The sequence below is a fragment of the Hermetia illucens genome, chromosome 2 (genome assembly GCF_905115235.1).
Source record: "Hermetia illucens chromosome 2, iHerIll2.2.curated.20191125, whole genome shotgun sequence".
Lineage (NCBI taxonomy): Eukaryota > Metazoa > Arthropoda > Insecta > Diptera > Stratiomyidae > Hermetia > Hermetia illucens.
This window is the reverse complement of record NC_051850.1, coordinates 61,399,578-61,415,666: the sequence shown is the minus strand read 5'-3', so window position 1 is coordinate 61,415,666 and position 16,089 is coordinate 61,399,578. Positions and strand designations below refer to the sequence as shown.

Here is a 16,089-nt window from a genome sequence, read left to right as displayed (position 1 = left end):
AGGCCTCAAAATACATCCCATTCCAATGTCCGGTCAAATAAAGTTAACAGTAGTATTTTTATTTGGGGTATGAGAGATCCAACTCCACATCTAGTTGATGTTGGACCGAAATAAATGGAGTTTCCTTATGCTAAATTCACTCGCAATGGAAATCGTGTGCTCGTGCTCTTAAACATTTGCCCGCCTTATTTCAACACTTTACAAAGTGGGTTTCAGAAACAAAATATTCCACATATTCATAGCCTCAAAGTAAACTGTACTATAAAAAAAAACGAGATATAAAAATGCAGCCATTAATATTCTATCTGTTTTCCTTTTGCCTAAGAATAGCTCCTACCCTCCTCGGCATTGATTCCACTAATTTCACTGTCACTTCCGGTGAAATTTTCTACCATACTTCCAGTAAAGTAGGTTTGAGAACCAAAACGCTGGTGATGCTCCTTTTTAGGATTTTCTTACTATTTTGGTGTATTATACAGCAGTCACCCCTTAATTATTTTAGTTGTATTTTTGGGAGTGTTTATGTGCTGCCTAACGGTTTTTAGAACAGTGCGTATGAAAAGTCCAAAAGGCACAGGAATAACTAATAATGCAACTAATCATTGTCGTCGCGGATATGATAGATAACGGAACATATTTTTTCTAAACGATCATCCCTCTGTCGCAGCAGTAACTATACACTTTCTTCTGACGCTATAAACATAGGGAATATTTTCTTTTGGTGGTTTTGCTTTTGTTGGTGTGGAATAAATTCAAAACTTTATTGCTTACTTATTAAAGGGGTCAATATCGTTCTACAGAAAACTATTTCTCGAAAGGATTTTATAACGTGTCGAAATAAAGCAGGCAAATGTTTATGGTATGATGTATACTTTATTTTAACAGGCACAGTATGTATGTCCACTATGGACAGTCATAGTCACACATTGAACAAATTTTGAGAATGATTTAAGCCAGAAATAACGAAGTTATAGAGTTCTCCAATTGCTGGGCGTGCAGCGACTTCAATTTTTATGTGAAACCAAAAAGATTTGTATTTTAAATTACTAACTTATTTAATATGAACAAATTTCATAATATAAGCCTCATTAACGTTCACGTCCCTACAGAGGAGATTGCGAGGTCTGAGAAGAATGTTTTCTACAAAGCAATAGAACGCCCCCTCGAAGCCTGTCCCAGATATAATATGAAAATCATACTTGGAAATTTCAACAGCCTAGTAAAAATGGATCCCGTGTTCAGACGATACGTCGGATTATTCAACTAATTCAACTAATCACCACAAGCAAACGTGGCTCTCTACAAACGGGAACCTCCGGACAAAAAAAGGAAGCCTAGGAAAACCAACACCTGGACCACCCGTTTTAGCAACAACTCAGTAGGATGAAGCGTTATACACCTGGATGCTTATCCTGCCGAGATAAAGAGGGAAATCGGATTTCCGACAGTATGGGCATATTGGAGCGATGGGTTAAGTGTTTTGATGAATTGCTGAATAAACTCGACGAGTTGGAATTCCCGCCAATAGAAAATTACAGACAAATGCTTCCACTAGCAAATATGGAAGAAACAGTCCGGGCAATTCACCGGCTTAAAAATCATAACCCGGCAGACGCCGATACAAACACACCAAGCGATTCATCAACTTATGCACAAGGTTGGCGACAATGAGTCAATATCTGATGGCTGGCAACGAGGTATCATCTGCTGAATACCATCTGCTCGAAATTCTACGCTATCTTCTTCGGTACTTACCAAAGAGACTTCATCCCAGGCAAATCAGCAAGAGTTAGATGTTCTTTTTGCGGCATGCGACTGAAAAATTTTTGGAATATGGACATCTGTCGCAGCATTTTTTCATCCATATCAAAGTCGCCCATGATAGCATTGCTAGAATGGGCCATGAGAGACGAAATTAATAAAACCGGCTAGGCTGACTGGCTATGCAAAGACAGATAAAAACAGTAGGATCACTCTCGAGACCCTTCACCATCAACAACGGTCTTAGACAAGGGGATGCCTTACCATGCATTCTTTTTAATTTGATTCGCTACGCTGATGTATATGACAGAGGCACCATCTTCTACAAGTCCATCCAATTACTGGCCTAGACGGACAATATCGACATCATCGGAAGAACAGTCCAAGATTTACTAACTGTCGTCATCCAGATCGAGCATGGGTTGCAAGATTGATACATGGTGGCATCGTCAGCACCAAAAACAAAAACAAGTAAAAAACAACAACAACAAATAGCACTGGTCAATTGAAAACAGTATAGATAGAAAAATACAATTTTGAAATCGTTGATAATATCTCCTATTTAGGCTCGAACATCACAACCGATAACAACTATGACGACGGAATCCACGCACGGTTGTTGGCAACCAATAGAGTCTATTTCAGCTTACAACAAGTGTTCTGTCGAAACTTCTCACAATAGAATCAAAGCTCTTACTGTACAAGACAAGGATCTTGCCAGCCCTCAAATTCGAACTCCAGCTTCGCTCGAGAAAACAAGCCTTGGTCCTTACCAAATACCGAGGAATATAGATTTGCTGGAGTTCGGCGCAAAAGCGGTATATTAGGCAGACCTAGAGCGGACACTGGTTGTTGCGACATTAATGATGATAATGAATTTTCGTTTGCGCATACCCATTGTAAACCATGAAATTGTAGAATTGTATTGTGATAAATCTAATCCTGGAAGTTAATGTGCCTGATTAATGCTCACTGCATCGGCTGGACGCGCTCCCGTGCCCTGGGAACCGATGTCAGACAGAATATTGACTAGGAGATTGACTTCCGATGCAGCGGGGAAGGAAGGTCTCTATTGCAACTCACTGTAGTCTAGGAGAGGCTTTCTATAGGTGACATTGTGACGCTGATGACATCTACTTGCTCTTTTACCAAATTGAATTGGTTGTCATTCTAACTCAGTCTAACGGTGCACTCTTCCCATATGGAATACTGGGCAGAACATGGCATCGATCATTTTGTATATCTTAGTAGCATTGTAATCTGCTAGTGGGGACACCGAACTTAATGTCATCCGATGCAATAGCTCCGTCTTCGCATCTGGAAATGTGATACCTCAACCCAAACATCAATTTGAAATTTTTACGTGCTATTATATGTGGTAAAGTTAACATCACTATTACTGTTAAGTGCCAAGCCTTTGTAAAAACCCGGTTTGCGCCGTGTCGTCGGGATGCTCTGGCTCTATAAAATCTTGAACAAAAAACTACGTTGGTGTATGGATCATTTACCGCTATACGTTTTGATTAGAAGGCGGAAGTGGCAACGGGTAGGTTGAGTTTTGTAGTGTTCAGTCAATGATGAATGTAAGTGCAACGAGTTGACATATAATATAACTTTATACTCAATTGATGAGCAAATGGTACTATTTACGAAAAGATGCCCTGTTCGGTAATTTTTGTTTGTGTTTGAAAGCTCGGGTGATGCAGCTCATATTTTCCTAACCAACTGTCAGATATAATTGAAGTCAACAAATACTGGTAGACAATTTTTACTCATACAAATTGTCAATATCAATGGTCATTTTATTTTCTTTTAGTTTGTCGTTAATTACACCAAAATACTGATTTTATTGAAATGAAGCGTGGCACCATACCATCTATGAAGATCATGGACAACTTGAATGTGGACCCCTGGAAATGAAGCATATCATCTCTCCTTGCTTCATACTCTATTTTTCCGGCAGCGGTGCCGTTAATCCTGATCAGAGGTTGGATGATGCATCATTGGATGAAAAAACCCTAGTGGAAGATATAGGAACGTTGGGGTTGGCTTCAGGCTAATCACCCGTTTTGTAAAAGAAATATTGAAAATCAAAACCAGAAACATGGCCTCGGATAGTGGCAGAACAACGGCAATGATCTCGAAAGCAAAACGAACAGAGTAGGTGCGTTAAGAGAATTTATTTAGAAACCAGGGACGAAGACGGAGTACAGTTTCATCCAAACGAAAAAAAAAAATCCTTAGAAAATTTGGGGACAAGGGGGGGGGGGGGGGACTCATTGTCCACAAACCATTTAAACATTTCATTACAAATCCATCGACGAGGTTTAAGCGATTTTTCTAAAGCTTCAATGTGTGCCTGCTTAATGGTCATGCGCCAATTGAGGACAAGGATGAAACAATTGAGGATAAACTGAATAGTACCAAAAAACTGCAGCAGCACAAAATTGACTATAAGGTTGACATGCTTCCCACATCGAGAAATTCACAAAAAGATGTGAGGCTGAACAGATGGTTGCATCTTAACCAAATAGATCATGTCCTAATTGATAAAAGAGACCACAAGCCTAATAGACGTTGAAAAATTTGGGACAAACTACGTCTCGGTTATAAGCGCATAATGAAACGTGGCAACTATAACAACTATGAGAAAAGCAGTACGAGAAAATTCGAAGCGGACAGCTTAAAGAACAACCGGGTAGCTGAGGGTACTGGAAACAGATTTATCAGTAGGATATAATTGTACAGGAAGACCGTAGGATTTGTCAAAAGATGACAAAATGACTGATTTGACGAGGAATCCACCGATACTATAAGTGAAAAAGAAAATTTCAGAACTGTGCTCCTTTTCGACCGTCGAACTTGAGCCATGACTAAAGCATCTGAAAATGTCGTTCACATCTTTAAGTGCCGAGTCCTGTGCCGCATATTCGATGTATTATGGGCGCGGTCAGAGTTTTGAATCAGGTACAATCCGAAGTTATACGAAATCTTTGTCATTTCAAGTGTACCCATTCTTACGTAAGTTGCCAACCTGCAATGGGCATATAGAACGTATGGCGGACGTAAGATTCCCTAAACGCACGCTGATAGGTGAAGCTTGCGGCAGACGATCACAAGGAGAACAACGAAAAATATGAGACGATATGATATACGACTACGACAGGCTGCTGTTAGGATTTGGCAATTAGAGTTTTGGAATTTTTGGAGGTAATATATTCTGCCAACCAAGATGAAGGGATGAAGTGTAAATAAACTATAAATAACTAGGGAATATCCCAAAATATATAAAAATGAAATCTTCATAGATTACTCACCACTTTGTAATGACATGTTGCTTGCACGTAACTGTTCAGATTGCTCCTTTGACTTCAAACCATCACTTTCGACAGTCAGTTGATTCGTAACTTCTTCACTAGCATCCGATATTTCTATATTCTTCTCGACCGTGAATATCTCCTGTCTGTGGCATAACACACACATATCTGATTTTGTGTTTGGTTTTGTACAATTCAGCATAACCTCACAAACAGTTTTAAATGTCTCAGGATTTTTCACTAACTTTTCCACTACATGCTCAACGTTCAAGTCCGAATTTTCTATTTCAGAATCATCCAATCCAAGTTTTTCCAAATTATGTTTAACTTTATTTGTGGCAAGAGTACCAGTAACTAAATCCTCTCGTAAGGTATTAATAGTTTCCTGATCAATTTTCTGCTGTGACAATAAATCCTGGTTCTGTTTCTCCAACTCTTGTATTTTCTGTGTTGAGAGTGAAGACTCCTCTAACTCCTTCTGTAGTTTAGTGAGTTCTTTTGACTGCACCTCGTTTCGAATAACACATTCATCTAGTTGAACCGATTTTGCCTAATCGTAATTATTATTATATAGAGACGTAATATAATAAGTTCGGACATATTTACCTCCACACTTTCCTTTAATTTGTTAACTTCCTTCGACAGGGTGAGATTTTCCTTTTCTATGTTCCCAATTTTAACTTGTAAGTCATATATCTCACTCTTTGCATTATCTAATTCCACCGTTTTTGGTTCTAACGATTCTACTTCTTTAGTTTTCGCCTCAAGAAGACGTTCCATGTCGTCGGCCCTCCTTTGTATACTTTCGAACAAAGATTGTATCCGTTGTTTTTCCTTACTCAACGAATCAACATGACTTTCCAGGTTGGCAATTTTCGCCCGTTCCACCTGACAAAGAAATTATGAATAATATCGGTTATTTCGAAATACTTTACCTACAATTACCTCTCGGTCTTGATTTTGCCTTTCCTGGGCCTTCTGTCGAGCATCAATAACATCTTGAAGTTTTTTATTTTCTTCCAAAGCATTTTGAAAAACGTCTTCCAATTCTTTGTTTTGTTGAGTTACTCTATTGTAATTTTCTTGCGTCTGATCTAGCATTAAAGTGAGCTTTTTCTTTTCCTTCTCTAATTCTAAGATTTTATTAGTAGATTCATGAAATGAGGATTCTTTAAGTTGTTCGAGAGCTGCCAAAAGACGTCGGTTCTCTAATTCTAATTTTAAAACTCTAGTCTGTAAAACATTAGAACAATCGTCTTAAAAGGCAATAGTATTAGTAACATACAAGCATACTTGTGCATTGTTTGTTAGCTGTTCGGAAAGACTGTTGTCACCGGAGTTACATTCTTCGTTCTCAGAGGAGTATTTGTCATCTTCAAGAGACGTGGTCATGGTTTTCGTTGCTAGTTGCAATTGGGCGTTTTCCTCCAGGAGTTCTTGAAGTTTGTTCTTATCTATATCCCGCTCCTTGAAAATATGTATAAGCATCTTTTCAGTGAAAAAAACTAAACTCTGTTACCAAAGACATATCATTTAACTTCTGCTTATATCTGATAATTTCCGACTCAAGCGTCATAACTTGTTCACTTCGCTTTCTAGAACGTTGCAATTGCTCCTCTAGCATTTCCCTTAAAAAGTAATATTTAAAGTGAGCAAGTATTTAATCAAACTTTTCACTTACTTAGTTTCCAATAACATCCTATTATCCTCCCTCAACTCTTCTACTCTAGTTTTGTAAAATTCTGCATCCGTGAGTTTCTCCCGGATTCTTTGAACCTCCACTTCTAGCCTATCTGCACGTTCCGCCCTTTCTCTCAAGATATCCACCTCATCCCGATATGCAGTAGCTTTTTTTGACTCTTGATACCATTCGTGACTCTAAACAAAAGACATTCCATATCTGCAGTTTAAATTTAATTCTACAGGTAAATACCTCGGTGCGAAGTTTCTCATACTGACTGATTTTGTGATCCAACTCTTCCTTCACCTCAATGAAGGCTTCACTTTTCTCCTCCCTGATGCAAAGTATATTTTTAAAAATCACACTTTCCGGTAAAGAAAAATATTGCTTACAATTCTTGACGTAGCTTACGAATTCTTGATTTTAGATCTGCAAGTTCAACTGCCATATGATTACTCTCCGTGGAAGAAGGCGAAAGTGATATTCCACTTGCTGACAAACTGGAAGCGTTAGGAGATGAAGCCGAGCCAGAATTGGCTGCGTCTGGCTCGTTTGTTAGTGAAGATATCCACTTTGAGTAATAGGAATCGCGTTCTCTTGTTAGGGTGATAATGTGACTATACATAGTGCTCGGGGGAAGCGCCTCTAGAGATTCTTGCGTTAAAACTAAACTATGGCTATCTGTTACCTAGAAACACAATGCTATTTAGTTCAAAAGCCAACGACAGAAATCTTGCACGACATACTTGCTTAATTAATCCTACAATTTTGTGCTGCGTTTCGACGTTAAGCTCTTTAATGCGTCCAATAAAAATTTCTTTGTTAGGACATTGCACTGCTGCACCCAGCAGTAACGTTATTAAAATCTTTAATTGTTCCAATCCACCTTTTGATTCTATGCGAAATATATTAAGTGAAATCGATTATGCAAGTTTTGACTGCATTTTCATTGTTACCTGGGAAATATCCTAATGTGAAACAATCGGGCAATACAAGGATTGTCTGCCCTAATTCTTCCTCGTAGAGTAGTTTCAAGTTCCGAATGATCGCGTCGAAATTTTTTGCTCTGCCATTGGCTAAGCTGACTCCCTCTAATCCTGCTAACGAGATGAGGTGATTCGGCGGTTCTGGGTCTATTTGTAGCCAAATACTGTGCACGATGCTCCCGTCGAGTAGAGATTGATAGCCTGACAGGATTTCTGGTCGAGGTATGCATGATTCAATCTGCAGAGAAATCATTTAAAATAAATTATCAGAAGACTGAAAATATGATATAACGTAAAACTGATTTAAATTGGGATCTGAACTGATGATTTGGATTAAAATAAGCATCATCAAAAGTTGCCACATCTTTTCTCAATATTATGAGTTTCTACTGAGAAGAACACTTCTCTCTTTCAAATGACATTGCGTTATCATTATCTTATTAGTTTTCCAGAAAAAAATGGTCGAAAATGGCCAGCTTAAATGCCAGCTTGCACGATAGATGTAGTAAAGTTCAGTCTTACTAGGATATAAATGGAATTCTAAAAATGACTGCCTTGTTTATATATAAGAAAACCTTTGTAAATGCTGACTGATTGACTCTAATATTTCTGTATGCAGTTCTTTTTTTTTTCTGCAATATTTAAAAAGTGAGTGTATTATGCTCTCTAATGAAATGGAGTTTTTTTTCTTTGGTCGTTATGAAAGCGGACAAATTCGCCAAACAGACCATATACATATATTGATATCTCGCGTCACGAAATAACCAATTTTTTACAATAACAAATCATTTAATTTATCGTAACTTTTAATCGTCCACTTTCGAATTAAAACTGGATAATATTGATAAAAATTTCAGGCAGAAAACAACTTCACGTTTGTGGAATTATTTAAAGTTGCTTGTACGATTTCTCTACATAAAATGCATGCGCCCATTGTATAGTAAATTCAGATAAAACTAGGAGGTTATCTTAAAGATGCCTATACAGGATTTTGAGCCAATTCTGCATAGCTTCCATTCTTTGAAATTTTGTCTATGGCGGCCGTCTGTGATTAGCTTTTTTGATCGCTACAATTGGAGGTGAGTCCCACGATAGCCAAAGTCTAATGGAGTGTGCGCTGTGACAAAATAACTCAACATCGTGATCACATCACGAAGGAGTTTGTTTTTTCCATGTTCATGTGGAGGACGTTACCGGCAGACTTCTCATCTATGATGTATCACACTTGGCAATGATTCTAAATCATCTAATAATTGGCGAAATTTCATCTCTCTCGGATTATACCGCAAGCCACCGTAATATGAGGATGCGAACTGCAAAGAGGAGTCAAGTCCGCCTGATATTGGGGATGGAGAAGTTTAAAGTTGACCAATCTTGGGTTACATCAAAACGTCAGAATCTCAGTGGAAGTATTTCGCCCGAAGAGCATTACAAATTTTTATGGTGAACCAGGCAAGATATTTTTGCATATTTAAATGAGAGACGGGAGCAAAGCAGGCAAGAAGATTTTTCAGTAAATTGAGAAGAAGCTTATTCGGTGGTGAGCATCGATTTCAAGATAATCCGAATCGAAATAAAAGGGCCGGTTATCCGGAATATTGTTCAGTGCGAAATTAATGGAGTTGTTGTTGTGATAGGCTATGGGAGGATATCGATGGATGAGTAAAATGCAAAAACTGGACAATGAAAGAAGTTAGTACATATTCTTTCACAAGGTAGACCTCGCATGAAAAAGGAAAGTTAACGCATTAGATTATCAAGAGGATTGAATACGAGTGAATTGCGAACATAGAAACAGAAGCTTAAGTAGATAACGGGAACAGCAATCAAGACATCTTTTCCCGTGAGTTTACTTGATACTAGAGTATCTCGATCGTAACGGAAGGCCGTTTGCATTGTTCAATCTAGAATTAAGTCAAGTGAATCATCTTAAAATTTTCGGGAGGAACCTACGAGTAGGAGTGAAAATTTTTGAAGAAACAGCCAAGTGAATGAAACGATCAACGATTTAGTCAAGGCAAATTTTCCGAATAAGTGATTTAAAGGAGATTATGATCCGGCCACGATCTTCGTCTTCTGCCAGTTTAGTATATATGAGGATTCGAGAAACACTTCTTCATGTTGGACATACCTCAAAAGGTGATCAGATGAAGTGTTGTTATCGTTTGAATTGCATAGTTATAATGAAGTGTAAAATCGGCGATGTGGGTGGAGAGAATGAACTGTCGATAACAGTTCAAGTGGAATCAGTTGGTCCTATGATGCAGAACTAGTTGAAGCGGAGGAAGAATTAAATATTTATATTCCTGGAATGTTATGTTCGCTGCTATGCAGCATGTGTGAACATTACGAGATACATTAGGTGAGTAGGTATGTTTGTATTCTTAAATAAGAATATATTTGTACGATGATTTGCTATGAATGTGAATACGTATTATATTATTCGTATTTGTATAAGCTAATATTTCCAAATTCACACAAGTGAATATGAATAAGATTGTCTTCTTACTTTCGAGAGTGAATACAAACGTATTCGTATTTTGGAGTATGAGTACGAATTCACACTTGGATATATGAATGCATATTTCCAAGTGCGAATACGAATTGAAATGTGAGTATTCCCCTGAGTAGCGAATATTAACAACTTAATGGTCTGACCATGTCGCACAAAAGCATGGAGAAATCGGACTTAATATCTCAAAAATAGAAGAAATTAAAAAATTAAAGAGCCGGTGTAGATAAAGAAGTATGTACTCGTACATATAAAATCGTAAGATATTTGCAAGTCTGAAGAATTATTTTGTGAAAAGCAAGCACTTGAAAACAAGGTCTTCTTCTTCTTCTTCTGCACTTATGTCAGGTAAATGTCTGCGTCTGTATCAGACATCAGACAGACAAATGTCTTCTTCAGATAAATGTCTGCTTCTGTATCAGACAAATATCTGAATTTGCCTTAGACATCCGACAGATCAATGCAAGGCAAATGTCTGCCTCAGCTGCATGTCTGTTTCTGTCTAAGTTTCCCTCAGACATCTGCCAGTCTGTGTCAGACAACAGGAAGACAGATCTCCGTGTTCGAAGCAAATAGATGGTTCCGTCTAAATTAGGCAATAGGCTCATGTAGTAAATATAAACAGTTGTCATTTACGAAATACGCATATATAAATATTTAAGTTTCTAAATTGAGTATTACCAAATGGATCGGACTACTGTCCAGCACACAGCGCATACATATATTTGTACGCATCCCAATTTGTCGTTTTGGCTTGCAGTCAACACGCTTTATTTACAAATTACAAACTACCAACCAAATATCCTATTTCGGATCATCTATACTATGGTGCAAAAATCAGTCAATGCCATACGGGAATGAAAAAAATGCCAATCAAAAATTGTTTATTCAATTAACAATCATTTTATTGGACTACAACGCATTAGTGTTAAAAAACGAAATCAAAATTAATAATTTTGTAAACTAATGAAAAAATACATACATTTAAGTTCAAATATCATTCACTCATTTTTATCCCAGGCAAAATTTTATGAAATCTAGCAAATTATCCAATGGATTTTGTCTTTTTTGATAGCTTTATGCATTGATGCGTATAATTTGAAATTATACTATGTATTTTGCTAATTCTTTTCAACTTTTTTTCAGAGTTGATTGATTTCATAAAAAAATCCCAGCATACATGGAGAGCTGGTACCTAAAGTAATTCCAACAATTCTGTATGACTTCAAATTCGTGGTGGCTGATCCATTCCATTGCGATGTTTGGGGTTATTCATCATCACCGGTATCCGGTCTAGGCCTGCTCTAATAAGGAACTCCAGACATCCCGGTTTTGCGCCGAGGTCCTACAATTCGATATCCCTAAACGCTGTCTGGTGCGTAGGTCGTCATCGCTCATCTCAGGCTGAATCTCCCTCCTCTTTTTTTTCTACCATAAATATTGCCTTTATCTTAATTTCGTACATTCTCAAACGTATATAACGTCATCATAACATATTATAATATATAAATTCGTCAATAGCGCAACAAAGTGAACGCATATGAATGAACATTTCGTTTTAACTTTTTAATCATTTATATATCAATATTAATTACTCGAGATAGACAGCTTTGAGGTAGTGCTCAATTCAGATAGATATATTTGTACATTAAACCAGCGGTATTTAATATACGTACTGTGTATGTCATGTGTACGATCAATTTACGTATACGTATAGTATTCGATAATAAGCAATGTTTACTTGTTTAGGGTGAGCATAATATTTATCTCTGTAATATGTACGTATATCTTGTAGTTGGAAAAAAATATGAATGTTTTGAGTTTTCAGCCATATACGAATGCGAAAATGTGCGTAGAAAGTTTCTCCTAAAGATAAACACAAAACCTTTATACCCGAAGCACCAGCTTCCGGTATTCCAACTTCTTACAATTATAGCAGGAAGATCATCAAAAAGAACGCGCAAAAAATGCGAAATGCAAATAATCCCATTTATTTTAACAAGTAGTTCGACTCTGTTTGGGGTAATGCACCCTTAAGCCATGTAAGAATGACAACCGTAGGTTGCACATGGAATGGGTTTGAAGGATCTCGTTACTTTGCCCAGTGCCATGCTTGTCCATATTATTGAAACCGATTTATTTTAGTCTTATCAGACCAAATAATCTTAAAATCAATAAATAAATGTTAATTCGAGTAGAAATGAAAAAAAAATTTAACTTATCGATTCCGAATCTCTCTCAAATACAAAATTCGTACTTCTTTTTTTTAAAAAAAATTCTTTTCGTTTTTTTTAAATTTAGCTTTTCTTTCTTCACAAAAACTTTCAATCTAACGTCTTTCAATGCTTTTTGAACCTCTAACTACTAAGGGGGTTGTTTATGCAAGCTGATGCATGAGATTTCGCCTTTTTGGCGTAGAAATTTGTGACGGTTTAAATTATTTATAATTTTATTTGCAGATTTCTTACCAATCCCCAATAATTTTTTTTAACTTTACGCTTTTTATTTCGGTGTTAAAGGCTCCCATTGTAACTAAATGATGTTATATAGCTTACCATGTGTTCAAGCAATGACTATAAAAATTATTTTTTCTATTAGAATAGTGATAGGGAAAACCAGTTTTTGGCTTGGTTCAAAATGGAGTCAATGCGATACTAGTGTTCTCTTTTGAAATAAAGAGGAAGAGAAAGAGAGACCCAATTTCAAACGGAATCGGTTACTCCCACATAATAGAATATGATAACAAACGTTTCTGCTAACTTCAACACATCCACTATAATGAGAGGATCTTTATACTTTGAAACGGCATTGACTCAATTTTGCTTCATACTGTACTGTATGTGCGAACCCTGAGAGTTCACTTTGCAATTCGCACTCATATACCTATCTACAAGCGTATTGGCTGCAAGCCGAAATTGCGAATTGCCCAACTACCCATTTGGTTCAGCCACAAACATCTGTATTCCTGCTGTCTGATAAAGGCAGATATTTGTCTGACACAAGCGCAGAAGAAGAAACAGATGACTTTGTTTTTAAGTGCTTTCACAAAACAATTCTTTGGACTTGTAAATATCTTTCGAGTTTATATGTACATACTTTTTTCTACACCTGGAACGTCTTTTAATTTACTTATTAGACATTAAGTTTGACTTCTCCATACGTATGTATTTTACAACATCAACAGATTATTAAGGGGGTCATCTCGTGGGAAGGCCGTTTTTTTCGCTTCTTTAGAAAATTTTTGTGAAGAACTGGAAACCTCCTGAATGAATCGCAATTATCCTAGTTTGCGGACCATAGACGTATGTTCTGAATAAGTCGTGAAAATTTCAAAGAATTTCGTTGGATAGATTTTGGGCAATGGTGGCAGCCGATTTCCAGCATGCAGTTTCGAGAAAAATGCAATTAAAAAGTAGAATGTGATTTTTAGCCATAAAACCTTAACTAATCATTAATCTACTATACCTAGTCCATAAACCTTAACTTTCTTGAAGAAACACATGTACAGCCTTGGCTTCAATTCTTGTCCTTTTAGCGAAGTCATTCGAACGTCATTCGAATCGATAAATACGAGCTTTATTACAGCGATCGACATAAATCTGGCATGTGACTTATCACGTGTTTAACACTATAATTTCCGAACGACTCCGAATATCACAAAATCACTTTGTCCATATATTCTACACTATATCTAGTTGTAATTGATGCAAAAAAAAAAATCGATTCCGCGGATCCGACACACGGGATGACCCCTTTAACACTGTAATTTCCCAACGACTCGAAATATCAAACAAGTCGGGAAACCGGAAGCTGGGCGCTTCAGGTATGAAAGGTTTTGTTTGCTTCTTGTGTGAGTATATTTGAGTGTAGAACTATCCCATTTGTACGTAGCCCGTTAAGAATATGCATTTAGCATGTCAAATTTAGTACTTCGGGTTGTAAATTTACACGGTAGAGACAAATTTGAGCTACTGTAACTTTGTTACTAATAGCATGATTTTGATCAAACTTGGAGATAATATGCTTCATATTATATTCTATACTACTACAAACTTTTATAACTCTGACGTAAACTTAAGGGGGGTTTTACTCAACTTTCCCAAAAATGTGGTAATATACTATTATTAACTTAATTTGAATAGATATCGATGTGGAGAGTATTTTGAGGCCTGGGCACCGTATAGAGGCAGCTTGATGATTTTTTTCAGATTTTTCGGTTGGGTAGTTTCTGAGAATGGGTCCGTTAGAGAAATCATCACTTTCCACCCCTCCCACTCCCCCTTTTTTCACGGCCAGATTAAAGGGGACGCATGATAGAGCATCCCCTTCTCTTAGACCGTTGTTGATGTCGAATGGTCTCGAAAGTAATCCTGCTGCTTTTATCTGGCCTCGCACATTGGTCACGGGATAATTTCGTCGGGATACCGAATTCTCTCATGGCCGTGTAGTTTTACCTTGACTATGCTGTTATAGGCGGTCTTGAAGTCGATGGAAATATGGTGGAACTGATGCCCATATTCCAACAGTTTTTCCATCACTTACTGCAGAAGTAAAACTGATCTGTTGCTGATTTGCCTGGATTGAAGCCATTTCTATTTTAAGGATGTGTAATTCACCCATATCAGTATAAGACAAAATCGGTTAATTAATTCCATAAGCATTACATTGCACATTCACAATATTCTCTTAATCTCCATTGATTTTTTCAAAATTTCAATAATTTTGCTTCATCAATAAACGAATTACACATAAATAACTAAGAATCTGTTGGGATTTTAATATATGCATGTTTGCTCCATTCACCTAGTTTTTCCCGATGCGACCGTTAAATGTTATCATAACATGATTATAAATTCAGAATACAAGTCGAGCAAAAATAGGATACAAAGAAACGAAATATATTTTCGAACCCCAAACTCGTTTTTGCTTTAATTTCATATAAATTTTGCTAATCCACTTCACTACAATTGGGTTGCATTTTTTATAAATATTTATAGGCAAATGACACCAGCAGAGAACATCGAAAGAACACATTCCAGGTAAGATTGAGATGACATAATAATACAACAAATTATATATTTTTTCAAGGTGGTTATCATTTCGAAGTCAAGTCATGATCAAAATGCGCCAATGAGCTGATTTAGGCGAACGATTCATTTGTAATGATTTATGGCTGCATATTTATGCGAAATAAATAGTAACTAATTTTTTTTACATCTTTGGCTGTTTGGAAGAATTCTGACATATCTACCAAATAAAGTATCATTTCATAGATTGCAGGGTATCTGCTTGCGATATGCTGCTCTCTATTGCTTTTTCGCGCGCGTTAGAGGCAGAGCAATCTTCCAGGTGATGTTTTGGAATCAAAATTGATAAAAATCATGATTTCTTTGTTTGTGGCACTTTTTGTTTATTTCATTTTCAAATAAGTTTTTTTTTATTAATTTATATTTACTGTAAATTTGTCTCAATTATCAATTACTAACACTAGCAACAGTCAAGTCGATGTTCTATCCAATAAGAATTATATCCTTCGCAATCATCTTCGGAAGTACTCTCGCGAATCCCCAACAAGAGTGTGGTTTTATTCAACATTCCCCGGAACAATTTTTCTATTCCGCTGTGAACGCCTTACATGGGACGTCCGACTCACCCGAAGAAAAATAAAATAGGATTCCTCCAAAATCGTCTCAAAACTCTCTAAGAAAAACTTGTATTTCCGGAATTCAACCAAACTCTTAGTAATTGTTCGCCGAGTGAATAGGTAAATCAACCCATGAAGTCTAAGAACTGTGACAAGGGCTATAAAACTCAGACCTAGTACCTGGACTG

At 36.9% G+C, this 16,089-nt stretch overlaps 1 protein-coding gene across 2 annotated transcripts in view; it reads right to left on the bottom strand.

Moving 5' to 3' along the window:
- The window catches only part of LOC119648997 (girdin), a 48,133-nt gene that overhangs the window by 16,320 nt on the left and 15,724 nt on the right, over positions 1–16,089 (bottom strand). For both annotated transcript variants that reach the window (XM_038050928.1, XM_038050927.1), the window contains exons 2-11: positions 7,716–7,983; positions 7,506–7,654; positions 7,152–7,447; positions 7,012–7,093; positions 6,760–6,956; positions 6,598–6,706; positions 6,372–6,545; positions 6,024–6,311; positions 5,685–5,966; positions 5,079–5,628 (exon numbers count right to left, since the gene is read on the bottom strand). In XM_038050928.1, the coding sequence (XP_037906856.1) occupies positions 5,079–5,628; positions 5,685–5,966; positions 6,024–6,311; positions 6,372–6,545; positions 6,598–6,706; positions 6,760–6,956; positions 7,012–7,093; positions 7,152–7,447; positions 7,506–7,654; positions 7,716–7,983 (2,395 nt within the window). The remainder of the gene's footprint in view (positions 1–5,078; positions 5,629–5,684; positions 5,967–6,023; positions 6,312–6,371; positions 6,546–6,597; positions 6,707–6,759; positions 6,957–7,011; positions 7,094–7,151; positions 7,448–7,505; positions 7,655–7,715; positions 7,984–16,089) is intronic.